General features: G+C 42.8%; 1 protein-coding gene across 1 annotated transcript in view; it reads right to left on the bottom strand.

Annotated features, from left to right (window-relative positions):
• The window catches only part of GPC3 (glypican 3), a 442,250-nt gene that overhangs the window by 50,382 nt on the left and 369,118 nt on the right, over positions 1-22,750 (bottom strand). Inside the window, exon 7 of the mRNA XM_030849089.3 lies at positions 14,173-14,332. Coding sequence (XP_030704949.1) covers positions 14,173-14,332 — 160 coding nt within the window. The remainder of the gene's footprint in view (positions 1-14,172; positions 14,333-22,750) is intronic.

Consider the following 22,750-nt stretch of genomic DNA (forward strand, 5'->3'; position numbering starts at 1 on the left):
TAGAGCAGGAAAAAACTAAACAGAGAGAGAAATTCATGGCTCCATGTTCCAAAAAGCCTGAGTCAGAAAGATATTAGTGCAGAAAAGTGCAGAAAAGTGCTATGTTGACTAAAAATGATAAAGAAATCACAGACATGAAATCCCTAGGTTCCCTTTCATTACTGATTTAGTCTTCTCGTGCTGTGTGCAGACAGGTTCAGAAATCTGCAGGAGCAGAGCGCAGACGTTCTGACTGCACTGCTGCGTACTTGTATAGAAAATCTCCAATTCCCTGATCCAACCGCATTTTGGGAGAATCTCATTCCTCAGTCCTCTAGCAATTGGTGCTGTTATGTGAGTATGAGTAATATGTTGCCTCCCTGCACAAACAAGAAAGAAATGTTAAAAAGGAGAGTGGGGGGTATGTTCCAAATTTAGCTTTCCTTCCAACCTCTGCCCATATGGTTGGTGGTTAAAAAAATGAGTACCAAGCCAACAAAATGTAACCTGATATTAGGAGTTCCACTCTAAGTCTGTGAAACCAGGGCTAATACTAGCACACGGTATTAATTTGTCTTCATGCCGGCTGATATAGGGAGACTCAACTCTTAAAGTGGGCCTCGCTTGGGTACCCCATGAGCTGGCCTGTGAGACTCCCATCCAGGTTTGGAATGGAGCTGAAGAGATCGCCACTGGTTAGCAGAGAGATCTCAGTGGGAGTCCGTCCACCTCAAGAGGGAATAAGGGGTTTTGAGGAAAAAAAAAAAGTTTACGGATCTGGTTAATAGTTTCCAAGTTAAGTTTCCAGTTCTAGGATTCCAAAGGAATTCCAAAGGAATCCTAGATTTCAGAGTAACTGAAAGTGAGGGGCTCTTGCATTTGCTAGCATAACTTTGGAAGAGAGAAATTCTCTCCCACTTGTGGTAGAAAGAGCTACTGATTTAAGCCTAGAACATTTAAGGATGAGGGAAGGAAAATAACCTTTCAAAGTACTCCATTCACCCCACGGTGTACTGCTAAATGTTTTAACAACTGGCTCTCAAAAGAAAAAAAATAAATAAAAAAGCATGCATGTCAGTTTATTTTAAATTTTGGTGGAATAAAGGATGTGGAACATACAATTCACAAATAATAAAAAACTATACAATATTCTTTACTGTAAATTCCATATAGCCAGTTGATTTTCACAGAATGCTTTCATTGATTTTTGTCAGACTCTAGCATCTGCAGCCAAACCAGGGTTGCAATTGACAAGCAAGTGTGGTTCCTGCAAGAACACTGCTTGATATATTGGTTTACGTTAAGGAGGAAGACAAAAATGAAGTGACAAAGATGTATGTGGGAAAATCACTCCTTCATCAATGACGGGAGTGACTTTTCTGATAACGGGACAATAGTTTTCAAATACTGGAAGAACAGTTTCTCAACGTATTGTGCTATTTATTCACAATGTAACGGCTACAGAGACAACGCAATTTAAAGTTTAATCTGCACTGTTAACATTTTCTTCCCATCACTTTCTTAAGTCTAGTTTCTAGACAATCCACAAAACAATAAGTCAAGCCCCCATCTGTAGTTTTTGGTGATTTCTGGGGTGTAAATATTTCCATCATGGTCAATTTCAAGCTACCGATGTGAAGACACTACACACAGAGTTGGGAAGAGTATATAATATTTCCAGGGAGGGGGAAGGGTAAGCTGCGACGAAGTGAGAGAGAGGCATGGACATATATACACTACCAAACGTAAAACAGATAGCTAGTGGGAAGCAGCCGCATAGCACAGGGATATTGGCTCGGTGCTTTGTGACCACCTAGAGGGGAGGGATAGGGAGGGTGGGAGGGAGGGAGACGCAAGAGGGAAGAGATATGGGAACATATGTATATGTATAACTGATTCACTTTGTTTTAAAGCAGAAACTAACACACCATTGTAAAGCAATTATACTCCAATGAAGATGTTAAAAAAAAAAATTTCCACCACCCAGGCACAATTAGACACAAATAACCTCAAGAGCATAGATAACAGTACATGTACTAAAATAATTAGGGTGTGATGAGTTTTGAGTAGGTTTTCTTTGTTTTTAACAGAATGTATTTAATTATAAATCTATAGAATTTAATTTTTAATAATGACTACTTTTAACAGGGGCTCATGAAAATTCTGAAATTAACAATCGGCTCTTGTGAGCCAGTGCGAGCCAGCACCAGGACCCCACTGCCCTCACCCCCATTTAGACTGCTGTTTGAATCTGTTCCACTATTGGGTCCAAGGGTAAGGACAGATACAAGGCAGCGACACGGAGAGCAGGCTGCTGCTCCCTACTCGGCGCGGGCTCTGCTGCTCTGCTCTTTATTGCCAGTCTGTACAGGAGTTGAAGTAAGCACTTAGAAATGTTTATAGCAATTTGACAGAGATTTTTAGGTCTGTTGAGTTTCATAATTAAAAACTGTGACTTGTATTTTTGTAGGCCTTTTTGTCATTTCCTTTTTGTGGTAATTCATTTTTATTGTATGTTACAAAAGTACTGGTCCATGACAGATTTGGGAGGAACAACAACTGCAACAACAACAAAAAACCAACACAAAAACACTCCAGTCCTTCACTAGATAACTTGAGATGCACTGGTCTATTCTGTGAGGCCAGAGTTGGAAGGGAGAGAGTGGTGGGGGAGATAAGGGTGGACTGGACATCCTTGATATTGACCATTCAGCCATTAGGGCTAAAGACTTGTAGCTGGAGGAGGGACTGTATCCCAGTTTGCTTTCCTAACACAGGGATAGGAAGGTCACAAGCCTGGAAATAACTGGGGAGAAATGAGAACTGGATTCTCATAGTAGTAAAACAAATCTAGAGGCTGTGAGTGACGGACAGGATGTTGCAAAGAACTGCTCCCTGGAGAAGTGTGCCATTCGTAAGGATCCCTTTGCTTAGGAAAATAGCTGTAGAAAATCGTAATTGGTGACAGGTACTCAAATACAACCGAAGAATCTCTTCTACACTCCTCTTTCCTTCCCGGAGCCTGAGAAATTGCCCCATTGGTTTGCTCCACCATCTTGGTTCTCTTTTGCTCTACTTACATGTTTGCATCATAAAACCACAGCATCTCAGAGCCATTCAGTACCATGGAAGTCAAGAGCCCATGATGGAGGTATCTATCCACTCTCTGACACCCCACTCCACCCCTACCCAGCTAGTCTTTCTGATATACGGTTACTTACTCTCTAGTCAAATAGCTCCAGAGTCAGGAAGCTGATTGTTTCCTAGAGGAATTCATTCCACTGAGGAATTGCTTTAAGGGTGGAAAGTTCATCCTTTTGTCAGTCAAAATATATCTCCCTTATAAATTTCATGTATTGGTTCCAAGGGGTGGGGTGGGAGGAACTGGGAGACTGGAAATGACACATATACATTATAGATACTATGTATAAAATAGACAACTGATGGGAACATACTGTATAGCACAGGGAACTCTACCTAATGCACTGTGGTAACCTAAACGGGAGGGAAGTCCAAAAGGGAGGGGACTTTTGGACTTATCTGTATGTGTATGGCTGATTCATTTCGTTGTGCAGTGGAGGCTAACAAAACATTGTGAAGCGACCGTACTCCAATAAAAATTAATAAAAAAAAATCTAGGGACTTCCCTGGTGGCACAGTGGTTAAGAATCTGCCTGCCAATGCGGGGGGCATGGGTTTGAGCCCTGATCCGGGAAGATCCCACATGCCAAGGAGCAGCTGGGCCCATGCGCCACAGTTACTGAGCCTGCGCTCTAGAGCCCGTGAGCCACAACTACTGAGCCCACGAGCCACACCTACTGAAGCCTGTGCGCCTAGAGCCCATGCTCCGCAGAGGGAGAGGCCACAGCAACGAGAAGCCCATGCACTGCAACGAGGCGTGGCCCCCGCTCGCTGCAACTAGAGAAAGCCCGCGTGCAGCAACGAAGACCCAACGCAGCCAAAAGTCAATCGATCAATAAATAAATTTTAAAAATTAAAAAAATTCCATGTATTGGTTCCAGATCTTCCCTCATCTTCCATGTGCAAGACCTCTAACTAGTAGAAGACAACATTCACCTCTCCCTAATTCTCCTCTTGTATAGACTGAACATCATGACTTTTCTTTCAGTGTCCTCCCACTGACCCTGTTTCCAGATTCTTCACTATCCTGCTCACTCTCCGCAGGACGCACTCTAGGCTACAGACACACAATGTCTCACCCAGCGTGTCCTACCCCTCACAGGAGCCCCTACCCCTCTGTTGACTGGAACAGGGCTCTCGCATCTCTTTGCTCACAATTTCCACCGCTAGAGGTTGAAAGATACTTTGAGGAAGCTAATGAAAGAAGCAGTGAGGGTGAAAGCTACCAAATAGGAGGCAAAAGGAAGCAAATGCTGACAAGTAAACATTGCACATGGATAACTGAGGTATTTATCAAACATCTACTAAGTGACAGTCGTGGGGCAAGGCAGGAGAAGGAAGCAGAGGTTGGTGACTGAGAGCTGATAAGTGTATGCATAAGATGACAAAGACTTGCTTTCTACACTCTGAGGAGATCAGCATTAATCAAGGAAACCACTTCATACTGAAAGCCATCCTGAAGGTGCTAATGAGATTGCCTGCTGCTCTAAAAAAGACTATTCCCAGACACCAGAATTTGTAGAGTAGCCTCTACTCCATTTTTATTTACTTGGTAATTATATTTACTGCTTAAGTCCACCAATGAGCTACAAATTAAGAGATTCTGTCCGTGCTGGTAGTCCCGTTCTCATCTTTAAAGGTTTATTTACCATCACCCGTACCCATTAAGATTGTAAAAAAAAAAAAAAAAAAAAAAAACCCCAAAAGATTTTAAAAATCAGTAAGTAATTTAGAAACATTAAGAACCACAAGGGCTATGGATCATTTTTCTGGATCATTAAACATCTCTTAGCCGGGTGTGTACGTAGGCAGCCTCTATAACAAGATTTCCTTTCAAAAAGACTAACAAAACAAAAACTTGCCAGTAACTTCATTCCTACCAAAGCAAATTAGAAATCTCCTTGGCAAATAAGGGGGAGAAAGAGATGATGGCTGTACCTCTATTCTTTCTGCCATATTAACAAAGTTAACAGCCTTGTCTGAATTGGAAAAAGACTTGATAACATGTGTGCACACATGGCCGTGTGCGTATGTGTAGTTTCAGGGGTTCTGTGGAAGGTCGGTGATTGTAAGGCATCCGATGGCTCTGAGTCCCTCCTCCTGTCAAAGTAGGACCTCAGCCTGGCTTCATATCTGATCTCCACCTGCAGCCACAGGGACTGTGCATACCATGCACTTTCAGCTTCTGTCGTGTTCTGCAGGCTCATGGTTCCTTGTTACCCTGGGCTCCTCTGATTTGGCTCTGTCAAGAGGCCACTGTTCATCAGGGGAACGCAGGGCCATCACACAGGTTTAATTAGACATCACATCTTTCTCTCTTTCTGCTGTGACATTTCTTCTTGCAGGGAGCACTTCCCATTGGAGGGCACACAAGCTGGTCCTCCCAGATCCCTTGGGGATGAAGTGAAGATCCCTTCACTTCTATGTGGCAGCTCAGCCGGAGGCTTTGGGCTTGCCGCCTTCCTGCTGGCTCTGCCTCTCCTTTTCCACCAGTGAGCATTGAACCTCTCCCTCCTATTCCTTTCTAGCCACACTAGATTACGGCAATTAGTTGAGGCTGTCGCTAAACTGGCAGACATGGCTTCATCCAGAGGAAATCAATCGCACCCTTTAGCCACACTCATACAGTCCATTGCTGCCTTTTAATTTGAAAACTGATTACAAAATATAATACAATGGTCACAAATTGCTCACACTATCCCTAACACTCCCCCAATTCTTAGAGTTTATGCGGAAGTTCTATCGACAAGTATAGGCATTATATAGCATTACCCCTGATGAAAGCCTCACAGCCTAATGGCTCAGACGGGAAGCATCAGAGGGCAGTAGACCTACAAAAGTGAACCCCAGCATAGGTCCTTGCAAATAATAAGAAACTAACTCCCTAAAGCACCTCAAGTGATGGTAACTTTATAGAAAGCTTTTTACCTTTCCTTACTCTCATCTATCACCAGCTTACCTGAAGTAATTCCCTGGTCAACACTAAGGCGTGGGGATGGCCCCTTTCTGGGTAAACTTACTCAACTGGCAGGTGATATCACTGTGAAAGCTTGAATCTAAATCCCTCTTTGTGAGCCACGGGAACTACACAAAGCTCTGGGGTGAGGTGGGAATGGCTGTCTTGTCAAGCTATTAGCCAGGACCACCTGGTCTGTGTCTGGGAGAAAAGTGCTATTATAGTGAGCTTTGCTTCCTTCAGCTTCCCTATGGCATTTGATCTCTAAAAGAAAAGATCAAGGCATGAGAGCAGATTGCTTCTGGCTAAGAGCAAGAGAGAATGGAAAGCATCAGGGGCCCCACTTCTTGACCCTCCCCAACTTGTTGTCTACCCCTGCCCTCACTGCCCCGTTAACACCAAAGAAAACAAAACATAACTAGCTGAGATTCTTTCAAGATGTAGGTGACTACTACTTTTGTGACTGGTTATTTGCACAACTCAGCAGACATATTTGTCATTGTTTAAATACCTTCTCACTGGGCTAAAAACAAGTTAATGAGTAACTGAAAATGCCACCTTGGGGATGAAAAAGAGGGAGCACATTATAGTGAAATTTGTTGGCCAGAACATCGAGAATTTAACGTATAATTTTAGCTGCAGGCTTTTGGTGAATAAAATTAACTTATAACCCAGTGGTACCAAATAATATTAATAATATTACTCTAAGTGGGTAACTTCTTTACAGTTTACAAAGTACTTTTATATCCATTATCATGTGTGTTTCATTCTACAACTTATGAAGTGGGCAGGTCAGGAAATATTTTATCATTATTTTTGCATATGAGGAATATGAGGCTCAGAGGAGTTGAGTGACTTTGTCCAAGGCCAACACTGGGAAGTAACAGAAGCAGAACTGAGACTCAGTTTCTTTGACCCTGCAGATGAGATGCCCTTCCTTCCTGTTATGTCTCAAGCTTCAGCGGCCTAAGTGTAGGACCGTATCCTGTTCACCCATCAGATGGGATCTACCTCCCAGTGTGAATGACATAGGGTCCCCTTACACTGAGGTCTCATGTTTGAGGGACTGATATCCCAAGAAAGACGGGTGGAGGGAGTCACTACAAGATCTTGCCTGAGAAATTCAGAGATGGGTTACTTAGTGGGAAACAACCTTCAACATAAGTGCCAAAGATCTGACGGTGGGTTTCCAAGGAGTGCAAAGGAAGTGGGATAGAATACATTTTGGGAAAACTGCCATACTCTATTCCTGGACTTGCTACCAGCAGGGAAGTATAAATAGATATATTACTGTATCCACATGTATTTTGAGCTCTGAACAGGACTCAATAACTTTCCCATTAAAAAACCCCAGGACATTTCATTCTCCTACAAACCTTCTACTCATTCTTCAGCAGGCAATATGTTTTGTTCTAAAGCATGAAAATGTTGCAGATGCCACCCATGATAAAAGGCCCATCAGAGAGTTCCTCCATTGATTTTACCCTTTTCACCAAACCAACCCATTAGTGAATTTATTAAAACATGTGACTACCAGCCCACATTTGTGAGAGTTTGATCTGACAATTTAGAAGAACAGTTAAGCCACTGAAGTGTCCTTCCTCTCTTCTATGTGCACAAGCATGTTAGGAACAGAAATATAAGGTTACATTTGATCCACTAAAAAAAGAAAAAGAATAAAAGTCACTGGCTTAAAAAATATTTTCTAATCTCTGCTTTTGGGGAGTCATTGTTTTTTCGCCTCTAGACTGTAAAGTAACTGTACGGAGGTAATATTGGGTGCAGAGACTCCTGGGCCACAGCTGTGAAGACTTCATGGCTTCACTCCAGAACTGCTGCGCACGGGTGACTGGTGCGGGGAAGCACACAGCTGCTGTCACTCCCAACAGCTGGGCGTGACAGAAAAGAATGGCCAGAGGGGCCTACCTAGACCTGGATTTCACCTTCACCCTCACTCCCAGACAAGGAACAAGCGACAAGTTTTCTCTGTTCAGTCCTCACACTGACATAGAGAGACCGAAAGTTTCTTGAGGGCAAACATTTCCACAAGAAACATTTGTTTAATATGGTAAGAAACAGCCATTTGGTTTTAGTATTGGTTCAAGTCCTAAGCCCAAGACGTGTTTCATGAACTGTCCTCCTTACCCTGCCACCAACCAGCTGAAGCCCCTCTTGTTTTTTTGCGGTACGTGGGCCTCTCACTGCTGTGGATTCTCCCGTTGCAGAGCACAGGCTCCGGACGCGCAGGCTCAGTGGCCATGGCTCACGGGCCCAGCCGCTCCGCGGCATGTGGGATCTTCCCGGACCGGGGCACGAACCTGTGTCCCCTGCATCGGCAGGCGGACTCTCAACCACTGCGCCACCAGGGAAGCCCTGAAGCCCCTCTTATTCCCATGCAGCAACAAGGAATGTTTCGGTCTTCTATAGTCTGTTTCCGCTTTCCTCAGCCAAAGAAATAGGCTTTCACAGTATCCATTCTTTGGCCCAGCTTGAGACAAGAATATCTTTGTTTTCTGACTCGTTGCCATAAAGACGTTAGGCTCGCCAACATGCTCTGGCTGTACCCACAGCATAACACAGGCTGGAGCAGGAACAGGTCCAGGGAGGACAGGGGTGCGGGAGTGGTAACACAGATGTCTCTGACATAGGTATTTCTTGCTGGGAGTTGTTCTGTGAGTGTATAGTTCAAAATGTGTTTCCAACAGTAGGCATGCAGGTGTGCACGCCTACAAGAGTGTGCTCACGTGTGCATGTGTGCGCATGGGCGTGTGTGTGTGTTTCTGTGTGGGTGAGACTTGGCAGAGAGGCGGCACATGCTTCAGATGCTTAATCATCATGTCTTGGCCAGGGACACACGGCCAGAGCTTGCAAAGCTTCTCAGGGATCAGCCCCAGCCAAAGCACTGGGAGTAGCCAGCTTCCCCAACGGCTTACAATAAGAGCTTTGACAAGGCCAAAAGCTGGGACAATGCTCATGGCAACCCGGCAACAAAACAGTCAGCTTATCACACCAGCTCCATCACGGATGATCTATCTTTGGAAGGGAGAATGAACATGTGTGTCCAGTGTAAGCGTTTTATAACTCATGGGCTAAATTCAGTCTTTGCAGAAAATACATGCCGAACTAAGGTTGCTGAAAAAGCCAAAGAGCTTCCAGAGACTCTGGAATAGTAACAACAGTTTTATGGTTGTTATAAATATTTGTAGAGCTGCACAGGTTACAAAAGCACTTTCACACTCATTATCGCATTTGACTTTCACAAAAACTCACTGAGGTAGGCAAGGATGACTATTCCCATTTTACAGTTGGAGAAACTGAGGCTCAGGGCGGCTATATAACTTGCTCAAGGTCCTACTGTTAGCAAATACGCTAGGACTAGAACCCAAGTGTACTAATCTATCACAGGGATGACTAGAACCCAAGGGACCTAATCTATCACAGGGATGACTAGAACCCAAGGGACCTAACCTATCACAGGGATGACGAGTCTTGGGCCTACTTTATACTTCCTAGAATACGTAGCCCACCGTGGGGGCAGGTTAGTGGCTTCTTCAATGCTTCAAGGATTAAGCCTAAAGGTCAAAAGAGCTCAGTTAGAAGGTGGTAACGACTATAAACAAATCACCTAGGGATCTTGTTAACATGACCTTAGGATTCAGTAGGTCTTGACGTGGGGCCTGAGATCTGCATTTCTAACAAGCTGCTGCTCCACGGACCCCATTTGGAATGGCAAGGGGTGAGGGGATGTTGCTGAATGCTGGTTACCTGGTTTTAGTTGCTTTTTATGAGTCTTAAACAAAAAACCAAGGCGATTAATTCTAATCTGTATCTGCCGGCTCTTGGAGCGCCCATAGGTCGGCAGGAACAGCAACAGACCAGTTGCTTTAATAGTAGACAGCATTTTTTCAGTGCTCACTAGGGCCGGGCACTGTTCCAATGGCTTTGCATGGATTATTTTATTTAATGGCCACAACCCTATGAAACAGGCTGAGAGAAAGGAAATAACCCACCAAAAGGGAAGCATATTAGCCTCGTTCTGAGAAGTGAAAGGAATAGGTCAAGCTGTAACTGTGGGTAAGAAGACATCGTCTCATGGTCATCTCAGCAGCAATTAAATTCAACAATCAGAAAGAAGGGTCAGACTCTAAGCATAGAAATAAGAATTATAGAAAAAGAGAGTACTTGGGGAACTTCAGGATGAAGAGTTTTAAAAGTGAATATAGCCCAGAAGGCCTGGAAACTACTTAGAACTTCTTATGAGCATCCTGGCATACAAGTGTGCTGAGGGCCCTTGGTAAGAAGCCTGGCTTCTTTGACTGCAAAAGTCAAAGGAGGCAGAGTAGGGAAAATAAGATATTTCTTCACGTGTAAATAGCTCAGGAGAAGAAAACAGGGAACCTGCAAGGTTAGAAGAAGGTGTCCCCAAAAGACTCCAATAAGCACCTTGCCAGGGACTAAAGCCAAATAAATGAACATTATCACAGACTGCTGGCACGAGAATGGCGGGCGAGAGATGTCTGGGCATCCTCTTCATTTTACAAATGGAGAAACTGACTTCTAAAGAGAGGAAGGGGCTTGCCCCGGGATACATGGGACTTAGAAGCAAAGCCAAGAATAGAACCTCGGTGACCTGCACTTCATCCAGTGCAACAAAAGATGGGAAGAAGTGAGCCGGGGAAGCCAGCCAGTAGGACCTGGCTGGGGAGAGTGCAAAAGAACTGCTGAGGGACAAAAGGGAGACAGAAGAGAGCCTGAACATACTCTGAGCCTTGTTTTTTATTTTCAAGTTGTCTTTCGGAGGAAGGCATCTGGATGTTCTAAATGAGATGGCGGTAAACGCACACAGTGTTCCAAGGCTAGTGGACTAAGTGGATGTTGATGAACCACCAGGACCAGGTGGCATCTACCCAGATTTTGGGTAGAACTGTGTAACAGCTGACCGAAGTGTATAGCTTGTTATTCCAAATAACTATTGTGCCACGAGCCTGGCAGATTGCCAATGAGTCTCCTCTCCATGAGAAGCATTTCAAAGGGGACCCAAGGAACTCCAGGCTGGTAGGATCACTGAACATGTTAGGCAAGTGTAACCTATTGGGAGTAAGGCATCATTTTTCCCGTAAATTAAATTAACCACCATTTGTGTAGCGTTTTACAGTTTACAAAGCACTTAGGGTAATCACGCCTAACTAATTGACTAGAATTGAGAGGATAGATGTGCATTTGGACAAAGGGAAACCAGTGGATGTAATCTATTCAGATTTTGAAAAGGCCCTTGACAAGGTCCCAGACCAAACACTGTTTTAAAAAGTTAAGTCACCATGGAACTGTGGAATCGTGTTTTGAAATGGATAGGGAAGTGGCTTATAGGCAGGAAAGCAAGAGAAGGGATAAGCAGGGACTTTTGGAGAAAGTGGTATGTACTAGGGATCAGCGTGGAGACCAGTTACGAGTTTGCTAAATCATCTGGGCAAACTTTTCTGACCAAAAGCTTTTGGGGGCAGCAAAGCAGATTTGTCCAAAGAGTGGCCTCTGAAATCTGAATCCTAACTCTCGACCTTAGCCACTGCATGACCTTAAGCAAATTACTCTACCTCTTCCAGCATCAGTTTTCTCATCTGTAAAGTGGGAACAATAATAGTGATGTTGTGAAAATGACATGAGGCAGTGCCTGGAAAGTCCTGGCACAGTGCTTGCAGCATGGTAAGTGTCCAATAAACATAAGCTTCTATTATTTTTACTTATTATGCTTATTCAACATTCTTTTTATAGGATGCCAGGCTCTGAGCGATCATGTTATGCCCTAGGAATGGAACTTGGGAGCCACTGCAGACTAGTTCTTGAAAGCACTGGTAGAATTTGTTTTAGTAATTCAGAGGACAGAGATAACTGTAGACTGAGATGGTTGTGAAAGACTTCATTGAAGGAAACTAATAATTATGGAGCACCTAGTATGTTCCAGATAATGGGTTAGATGCCTTACAAACTTTCCCCCTCGATTTGATCCTGAAATAGTCCTATGAAGTTGGGGTAATGATCCCCCACTATGATGGATGAGAGAATGCAGACTTAGATAAGAGGCTAAGAACTGACCCAGGTCCTGCTAGCTCATAAGGAATAGAGCCAGAATTCAAATACAAATTTACTCTACCCCTAAACCTATTTTTTTTTCACTGCATCATACTTGAAATGTACTTTTAGGGATGGGTATAATTTAAGAAAAAATAAAAGAGGGGTATCTATATAGAAATAAATGTGGGCAACGCTATGAAAACAGATAAAAACAGTATGTCTACTCTTTTTTTTGCAGTACACGGGCCTCTCACTGTTGTGGCCTCTCCCGTTGTGGAGCACAGGCTCCGGATGCGCAGGCTCAGCGGGCATGGCTCACGGGCCCAGCCGCTCTGCGGCACGTGGGATCTTCCCGGACCGGGGCACGAACCCGTGTCCCCTGCATCGGCAGGCGGACTTTCAACCACTGCGCCACCAGGGAAGCCCAGTATGTCTACTCTTGCTCATGGGGCGTGAGTATGGTTGTTCTTGCCAAAGTGCAGGGTTCCTGTGGGGCTACTGATGGGAAATGAAGCCGAAAGGATACTTTAGGCTAGACCAGAAGGCCCTCAGAACTCTGCTAAGGAGTCTGAGCATTATCCTCCAGGCAGTGGGGACAGGATGAAGGTAGCTGAGCTCGGGAGTGGTCGGAGATGCTTTAGAAAGATTAACCTGGCAGCTGTACAAGGTAAATTTGGTGGAATCTTCTGCCTGGGTCTCTGATTCTTTGTTCTCTAATCTTCTAGTCTAAGGCTCTCAATACTCCTGTCTTAGCCTAGAAGACTGGAGACCACTTAAGATGTGACTGAAATAGCATATGCAGGCGGGTGAAAGGGGGATAGAAAGGAAACAGTGAGATAAGCAGAAAAAAATTACAGATCATCTACAGTGATTTGGTGCCCAACTATATATGAAGGGCAAGGGAGAAGAGTCAAAGACAACTTCAGTTTGAAGCCTCAGCGACTGGGAGAATGGTAGTGGCATTAGAAAAATAAGGATATTAAGGGAGGAGCCAGTTTGGATGGTCTGTTGATACGTTTGATTTCTGACACATAGAGCTGGGGGTAATGGTGGGAAAGCCAGGAAGAAATGACTAGTGAGCAGCTGGAGATGTGGGATGGGAGCTCAGGACAGCAGTTAAGATTGGAGGTAATGATTTTATGAATTATCCCCATGGATAATAGTTAAAGAATGCTCACTGCAGCATTATCCACAACAGCCAAGAGGGAGAAACAACCTAAATGTCCATTGACGGCTAAATGGATAAAGAAATCATGGTGCATACGTGTAGTGGAATATTACTCAGCATTAAGAAAGAAGGAAATCCTGTAGTCATATGCTACACGGATGAACCTTGAGGACATTACGCTAAGTGAAATAAGCCAGTCTCAGAAGGCCTACATGATTCCACTTAGATGAAGCAGTCAAACTCATAGATGCAGAAAGCAAAATGATGCTGCCAGGGTTTGAGGGAGGGGGAAAGGGGAGTTAGTGCAAATGTGACTTGTGAGGGAATATTTTTTTTTGTGGTTGTTTTGCCTTCTTGACAGCATCAGCTATTTTTCTTCTATTTGTTTTCACCTAGCCGTCCAGTTATGTGTCATAGCCTATCAGTGTTAGACTACTTGTGGGAAAAAAACCAAATATGACATTCTAAAAAGAGAGGGTCAGCTAATGTCTTTTCCCTTGAAAGTTACCCCATCATTAGTTTTCACCAGACTCTCAAGATTGCATTTCTTTTTTCATCTCTTTTTATAACTGAGAAGAACCAAGGAAATCTCCAGTAGGAAACAGAGCCAACTGATTTAGGGCAGTTCATTTTAGACAATGAGAAACAGGAAGTTACCCTCTACCCAGGTCCAGATATTTAAAAGAAAAGAAAGGATACCTGAAAACTTCATTTTCTAGAGTGTAGTCTTTCCTTGAAGAACCGATGGCATTGTGTGTTGCAGAGATTTTAGGGGAGTTATAGAGAGCAGATTCAATTGGTATTTAATTCCGAAGCATCAGCATTTTAGCTCAGATTTGAGCCAGCACTAGTCAGTTACCTGCAAGGAAGCGGAGCTGGTTCTTCACTTTCATCATTCCATCACCAGAGCCTCCGATACACTCATCTTCATCATCGCCGCAGTCTCCACTTTCAAGCCCTTCCTCATCAAGGTTTTTATCCAAAACTCTACCCTTGGGCACAGACATGGTCCTCAGGAGCTGAAAGAAAACAACCAGGATTGTAGCAGCTCTTCATATTTCTCAGGCAGGGCTAAAACAGTGTGTTATTAACAGGAGGCATTAAAAAATGTTAAAAGAGTTACATAGAGGTTTTAAAAATCATTTTCAAACTTAAATAGACGTACACTGCTTATACTCTCTAGAGTTGCATACTTCTGGACCCTTCCATAGCATTTGATATAATTCTCCACCCTTCCACTCTACTTCCACCATCCAGTAGCCAGAGTGTATATTGTATCAGAACGTTCCCACGTCTTAAGTTCCTGAAAGCCTCCATGGGAGGAGAATTTACTGATGAGGAACTTAAGACATGATAGGCAAGGCATATTTATAGGCTGAGAGAACACCACGTTCAGAGAAGATGTTTATGGAAGCCCTCTCTAACTATATTTACATTCACTAAATTAAAGCAACAAGCGCATCCCACCAAATGAAGAGAACAGCAGTGACATTTTATACATATTTAAATGAATACTTATAATTCATTGCCTCGTATTATGCCCTGACCACTAGAAAAACTTTAAAAATATCTCCCGCTTCCACAATTTCAATAAGATGCTTTGAAATTCATTTTGCTTCATTGTAGATCATATGCCTAATAAGAGGCATGTCTGTTTTGCCCTTCAGTTTCTGGATTTTCAGTCACACAATCAATACCTTTCTAATTTTATGGTGACTCCTGCCTCCCAAATGTCTCTCCATTGACTCAGAGGCCCAGCTCACAGCATGAGAGGTCTCTGAGAGCAATTTTACTTTTCCTCACCCTCTCTCTCCAAGGCTGTAATCCAACATCTTCTATTCCTCCTCTAGCTTCTGCCCCATCATCCATTTTTAGTTCTAAATCTCAGTCCCACCTTCCATTTTTAAATAATGGACAACAAAAGATGTTGGATATGCATAAAGTGAGATTTCTGCGATTGCAGAAGAGGTATCTGGAAGAAAAAAATGCTGCGTACATAACACAGGCACATCTTGGTTTCTGTGGCTTCCACTGTCTGAGTTCACTGTCACTGCAAAATATACTCTTATGTTCTCCACCTGTGATTTAGCTGTTACACCATGATCTACTTGCAACAAGCTACGCATCACAGAGAAATATGACTGCAGGTTGGTTTCTCTTTTTAAGCAAAGAAAGAAAAGTCCACAACAAAAAGTTGGTTCTTTACTGGCCAACGACCTCTAATGTTGTCTGAGAAGTGAAGCCACCTCCCATCTCCCACTCCAGCAGCACCTCCACCCTGCTGCTCTAAGGCATGTGCTTCGCTACCCCACCTCCCAACCCCACACATCTAAACGTATAATACACACACACGCAGTAGGATAAGATACACCAGTAGTTCTCTAACTTTTAGAATTTAGGACCCCTTTATACTCTTAGTGGGAATCCCAGGGAACTTCTGATTATATATAGTTATATCTATCCACATTACCATCTTATAACTTATAACTGAGAAATTTAAAAAAATATGTAATAACTAATTTAAACGTAACAATAATAAACCCATGATATGTTAACATAAATAGCATTTTTGGAGTTGAGGAAGATGGCGGAAGAGTAAGACACGGAGATCACCTTCCTCCCCACAGATACATCAGAAATACATCTACACGTGGAACAACTCCTACAGAACACCTACTGAACGCTGGCAGAAGACCTCAGTCCTCCCAAAAGGCAAGAAAGTCCCCACGTACCTGGGAAGGGCAAAAGAAAAAAGAATAAACAGAGACAAAAGAATAGGGACGGGACCTGCACCAGTGGGAGGGAGCTGTGAAGGAGGAAAGGTTTCCACACACTAGGAAGGCCCTTCACGGGCAGAGACTGCGGGTGGCGGAAGGGGAAAGCTTCGGAACCACAGAGGAGAGCACAGCAACAGGGGTGTGGAGGGCAAACCGTAGAGATTCCCGCACAGAGGATCACGGCCGACCGGCACTCACCAGCCCGAGAGGCTTGTCTGCTCCCCCGCCGGGGCGGGCGGGGCTGGGAGCTGAGGCTAGGGCTTCCGTCGGAGTGCAGGGAGAGGATTGGGGTTGGCGGCGTGAACAGAGCCTGCAGGGGGTTAGTGCGCCTCGGCTGGCCGGGAGGGAATCCGGGGAAAAGTCTGGACCTGCCGAGGAGGCAAGAGACTTTTTCTTCCCTCTTCGTTTCCTGGTGCGCGAGGAGAGGGAATTAAGAGTGCTGCTTAAAGGAGCTCCAGAGACGGGCGCGAGCCGCGGCTAAAAGCGCGGACCCCAGAGACGGGCATGAGACGCTAAGGCTGCTGCTGCCGCCACCAAGAAGCCTGTGTGCAACCGCAGGTCACTATCCACACCTCGCCTCCCGGGAGCCTGTGCAGCCCGCCACTGCCAGGGTTCCGTGATCCAGGGACAACTTCCCCGGGAGAACGCACGGCGTGCCTCAGTCTGGTGCAACGTCACGCTGGCCTCTGCCTCCGCAGGCTCGCCCCACACTCTGTACCCCTTCCTCCCCCCGGCCTGAGTGAGCAAGAGCCCCCGAATCAGCGGCTCCTTTAACCCCATCCTGTCTGAGCGAAGAACAGACCCCTCCAGCGACCTACACGCAGAGGCGGGGCCAAATCCAAAGCTGAACCCCGGGAGCTGTGAGAACAAAGAAGAGAAAGGGAAATCTCTCCCAGCAGCCTTAGGAGCAGCGGATTAAAGCTCCACAATCAACTTCATGTACCCTGCATCTGTGGAATACCTGAATAGATAACGAATCATCCTAAATTGAGGAGGTGGACATGGAGAGCAAGATTTATTATTTTCCCCCCTTTTCCTCTGTTTGTGTGTATGTGTACGCTTCTGTGTGAGATCTTGTCTGTATAGCTTTGCTGTCACCATTTGTCCTAGCGTTCTGTCCGTCCATTGTTTCATTTTTTTGCTTTTAAGAAACTTTTTTCTTAATAATTATTTTTTATTTTAATAACTTTATTTTATCTTACTTTTATTTTATTTTATTCTCTTGCTTTCTTTCTTTTGACTTTTTCTCCCTTTTATTCTAAGCCATGTGGATGAAGGGCTCTTGGTGCTCCAGCCAGGCGTCAGGGCTGTGCTTCTGAGGTGGGAGAGCCAAATTCAGCACACTGGTCCACAAGCGACCTCCCTGATCCACGTAATATCAAACGGCAAAAATCTCCCAGAGATCTCCATCTCAACACCAGCACTCAATGACCAGCAAGCTACAGTGCTGGACACGCTATGCCAAACAACTAGCAAGACAGGAACACAACCCCACCCATTAGCAGAGAGGCTGCCTAAAATCATAATAAGGCCAAGGACACCCCAAAACACACCACCAGACATGGACCTACACACCAGAACACAGACACCAGTCCCCTCCACCAGGAAGTCTACACAACCCACTGAACCAACTTTAGCCACTGGGGAGACATACCAAAAACAACGGGAACTACGAACCTGCAGCCTGCAAAAAGGACACCCCAAATACAGTAAGATAAGCAAAATGAGAAGACAGAAAAACACAGCAGAAGGAGCAAGGTAAAAACCCACCAGACCTAACAAATGAAGAGGAAATAGAGGCAGTCTACCTGAGAAAGAATTCAGAATAATGATAGTAAAGATGATCCGAAATCTTGGAAATAAAATAGAGAAAGTGCAAGAAACATTTAACAAGGACCTAGAAGAACTCAAGAGGAAACAAGCAATGATGAACAACACAATAAATGAAATTAAAAATACTCTAGAAGGGATCAATAGCAGAATAACTGAGACAGAAGGACGGATAAGTGACCTGGAAGATAAAATAGTGGAAATAACTAACGCAGAGCAGAATAAAGAAAAAAGAATGAAAAGATCCGAGGACAGTCTCAGAGATCTCTGGAACAACATTAAACGCACCAACATTTGAATTATACGGGTCCCAGAAGAAGAAGAGAAAAAGAGAGGGACTTAGAAAATATTTGAAGAGATTATAGTTGAAAACTTCCCTAATATGGGAAAGGAAATTGTTAATCAAGTCCAGGATGCACGGAGAGTATCATACAGGATAAACCCAAGGAGAAACACGCCAAGACACGTATTAATCAAACTATCAAAAATTAAATACAAAGAACAAATATTAAAAGCAGCAAGGGAAAAACAACAAATAACACACAAGGGAATCCCCATAAGGTTAACAGCTAATCTTTCAGCAGAAACTCTGCAAGCCAGAAGGGACTGGCAGGACATATTTAAAGTGATGAAGGAGAAAAACCTACAATCAAGATTACTCTACCCAGCAAGGATCTCATTCAGATTCCATGGAAAATTTAAAACCTTTACAGACAAGCAAAAGCTGAGAGTTCAGCACCACCAAACTAGCTTTACAACAAATGCTAAAGGAACTTCTCTAGGCAAGAAACACAAGAGAAGGAAGGGACCTACAATAACAAACCCAAAACAATTAAGAAAATGGGAATAGGAACATACATATTGATAATTGCCTTAAATATAAATGGATTAAATGCTCCCACCAAAAGACACAGACTGGCTGAATGGATAAAAAAACAAGACCCGTATATATGCTGTCTACAAGAGACCCACTCCACACCTAGGGACACATACAGACTGAAAGTGAGGGGATGGAAAAAGATATTACATGCAAATGGAAATCAAGAGAAAGCTGGAGTAGCAATTCTCATATCAGACAAAATAGACTTTAAAATAAAGACTATTGCAAGAGACAAAGAAGGACACTACATAATGATCAAGGGATTGATCCAAGAAGAAGATCTAACAATTGTAAATATTTATGCACCCAACATAGGAGCACCTCAATACATAAGGCAAATACTAACAGCCATAAAAGGGGAAATCAACAGTAACACAATCATAGTAGGGGACTTTAACACCCCACTTTCACCAAAGGACAGATCACCCAAAATGACAATAAATAAGGAAACACAAGCTTTAAATGACACATTAAACAAGATAGACTTAATTGATATTTATAGGACATTCCATCCAAAAACAACAGAATACACATTCTTCTCAAGTGCTCATGGAACATTCTCCAGGACAGACCATGTATTGGGCCATAAATCAAGCCTTGGTAAATTTAAGAAAATTGAAATCGTATCAAGTATCTTTTCCAACCACAATGCTATGAGACTAGATATCAATTACAGGAAAAAATCTGTAAAAAATACAAACACATGGAGGCTAAACAATACACTACCTAATAACGAAGTGATCACTGAAGAAATCAAAGAGGATATCAAAAAATACCAAGAAACAAATGACAATGGAGGCACGATGACCCAAAACCTATGGGATGCAGCAAAAGCAGTTCTAAGAGGGAAGTTTACAGCAATACAACCCTACCTTAAGAAACAGGAAACATCTCACATAAACAACCTAACCTTACACCTAAAGCAATTAGAGAAAGAAGAACAAAAAACCCCCAAAGTTAGCAGACGGAAAGAAATCATAAAGATCAGATCAGAAAGAAATGAAAAAGAAATGAAGGAAACAATAGCAAAGATCAATAAAACTAAAAGCTGGTTCTTTGAGAAGATAAACAAAATTGATAAACCATTAGCCAGACTCATCAGGAAAAAAAGGGAGAAGACTCAAATCAATAGAATTAGAAATGAAAAAGGAGAAGTAACAACTGACACTGCAGAAATACGAAGGATCATGAGAGATTACTACAAGCAACTCTATGCCAATAAAATGGACAACCTGGAAGAAATGGACAAATTCTTAGAAATGCACAACCTGCCAAGACTGAATCAGGAAGAAATAGAAAATATGAACAGACCAATCACAAGCACTGAAATTGAAAGTGTGATTAAAAATCTTCCAACAAACCAAAGCCCAGGACCAGATGGCTTCACAGGCGAATTCTATCAAACATTTAGAGAAGAGCTGACACCTATTCTTCTCAAACTCTTCCAAAATATAGCAGAGGGAGGAACACTCCCAAACTCATTCTCTGAGGCCACAGTCACCCTGATACCAAAACCAGACAAAGATGTCACAAAGAAAGAAAACTACAGGCCAATATCACTGATGAACATAGATGCAAAAATCCTCAACAAAATACTAGCAAACAGAATCCAAAAGCACATTAAAAGGATCATACACCATGATCAAGTGGGGTTTATCCCAGGAATGCAAGGATTCTTCAATATACGCAAATCAATCAACATGATACACCATATTAACAAATTGAAGGAGAAAAACTATATGATCATCTCAATAGATGCAGAGAAAGCTTTTGACAAAATTCAACACCCATTTATGATAAAAACCCTGCAGAAAGTAGGCATAGAGGGAACTTTCCTCAACATAATAAAGGCCGTACATGACAAACCCACAGCCAACATCATCCTCAGTGGTGAAAAACTGAAACCATTTCCACTAAGATCAGGAACAAGACAAGGTTGCCCACTCTCATCACTATTATTCAACATAGTTTTGGCAGTTTTAGCCATAGCAATCAGAGAAGGAAAATAAAAGGAATCCAAATCGGAAAAGAAGAAGTAAAGCTGTCACTGTTTGCAGATGACATGATAGTCTACATAGAGAATCCTAAAGATTCCACCAGAAAACTACTAGAGCTAATCAATGCATTTGCTAAATAGCAGGATTCAAAATTAATGCACAGAAATCTCTGGCATTCCTTTACACTACTGATGAAACATCTGAAAGCGAAATTAAGAAAACACTCCCATTTACCACTGCAACAAAAAGAATAAAATATCTAGGAATAAACCTCCCTAAGGAGATAAAAGACCTGTATACAGAAAATTATAAGACACTGATGAAAGAAATTAAAGATTATACAAATAAATGGAGAGATATACCATGTTCTTGGATTGGAACAATCAACATTGTGAAAATGACTCTACTGCCCAAAGCAATCTACAGATTCAGTGCAATCCCTATCAAAGTACCACTGGCATTTTTCACAGAACTAGAACAAAAAATTTCACAACTTGTATGGAAACACAAAAGACCCCGAATAGCCAAAGAAATCTTGAGAACAAAAAACGGAGCTGGAGGAATCAGGCTCCCTGCCTTCAGACTATACTACAAAGCTACAGTAATCAAGACAGTATGGTACTGGCACAAAAACAGAGATACAGATCAATGGAACAGGATAGAAAGCCCAGAGGTAAACCCACACACATATGGTCACCTTATCTTTGATAGAGGCAAGAATATACAGTGGAGAAAAGACAGCCTCTTCAATAAGTGGTGCTGGGAAAACTGGAGAGTTACATGTAAAAGTATGAGATTAGAGCACTCTCTAACATCATACACAAAAATAAGCTCAAAATGGATTAAAGACCTAAATGTAAGGCCAGAAACTATCAAACTCTTAGAGGAAAACACAGGCAGAACACTCTATGACATAAATCACAGCAAGATCCTTTTTGACCCACCTCCTAGAGAAATGGAAATAAAAACAAAAATAAACAAATGGGACCGAATGAAACTTCAAAGCTTTTGCACAGCAAAGGAAACCATAGACAAGACCAAAAGAAAACCCTCAGAATGGGAGAAAATATTTGCAAATGAAGTAACTGACAAAGGATTAATCTCCAAAATTTACAAGCAGCTCATGCAGCTCAATAACAAAAAAACAAACAACCCAATCCAAAAATGGGCAGAAGACCTAAATAGACACTTCTCCAAAGAGGATATACAGATTGCCAACAAACACATGAAAGAATGCTCAATATCATTAGTCATTAGAGAAATGCAAATCAAAACTACAATGAGATATCATCTCACACCGCTCAGAATGGCCATCATCAAAAATCTACAAGGAATAAATGCTGAAGAGGGTGTGGAGAAAAGGCAACACTCTTGCACTGTTGGTGGGAATGTAAATTGATACAGCCACTATGGAGAACAGTATGGAGGTTCCTTAAAAAACTACATATAGAACTACCATATGACCCAGCAATCCCACTACTGGGCATATACCCTGAGAAAACCATAATTCAAAAAGAGTCATGTACCAATATGTTCACTGCAGCTGTATTTACAATAGCCAGGCCATGGAAGCAACCTAATTGTCCGTCATCAGATGAATGGATAAAGAAGATGTGGCACATATATACAATGGAATATTACTCAGCCATAAAAAGTAACGAAATTGAGTTATTTGTAGTGAGGTGGTTGGACCTAGAGTCTGTCATACAGAGTGAAGTAAGTCAGAAAGAGAAAGACAAATACCGTATGCTAACACATATATATGGAATTTAAGGAAAAAAATGTCATGAAGAACCTAGGGGTAAGACGGGAATAAAGACAGAGACCTACTAGAGAATGGACTTGAGGATATGGGGAGGGGGAAGGGTAAGCTGTGAAAAAGAGAGAGTGGCATGGACGTATATACACTACCAAACGTAAAACCGATAGCTAGTGGGAAGCAGCCGTATAGCA

Source organism: Globicephala melas, chromosome X (genome assembly GCF_963455315.2).
Source record: "Globicephala melas chromosome X, mGloMel1.2, whole genome shotgun sequence".
NCBI lineage: Eukaryota > Metazoa > Chordata > Mammalia > Artiodactyla > Delphinidae > Globicephala > Globicephala melas.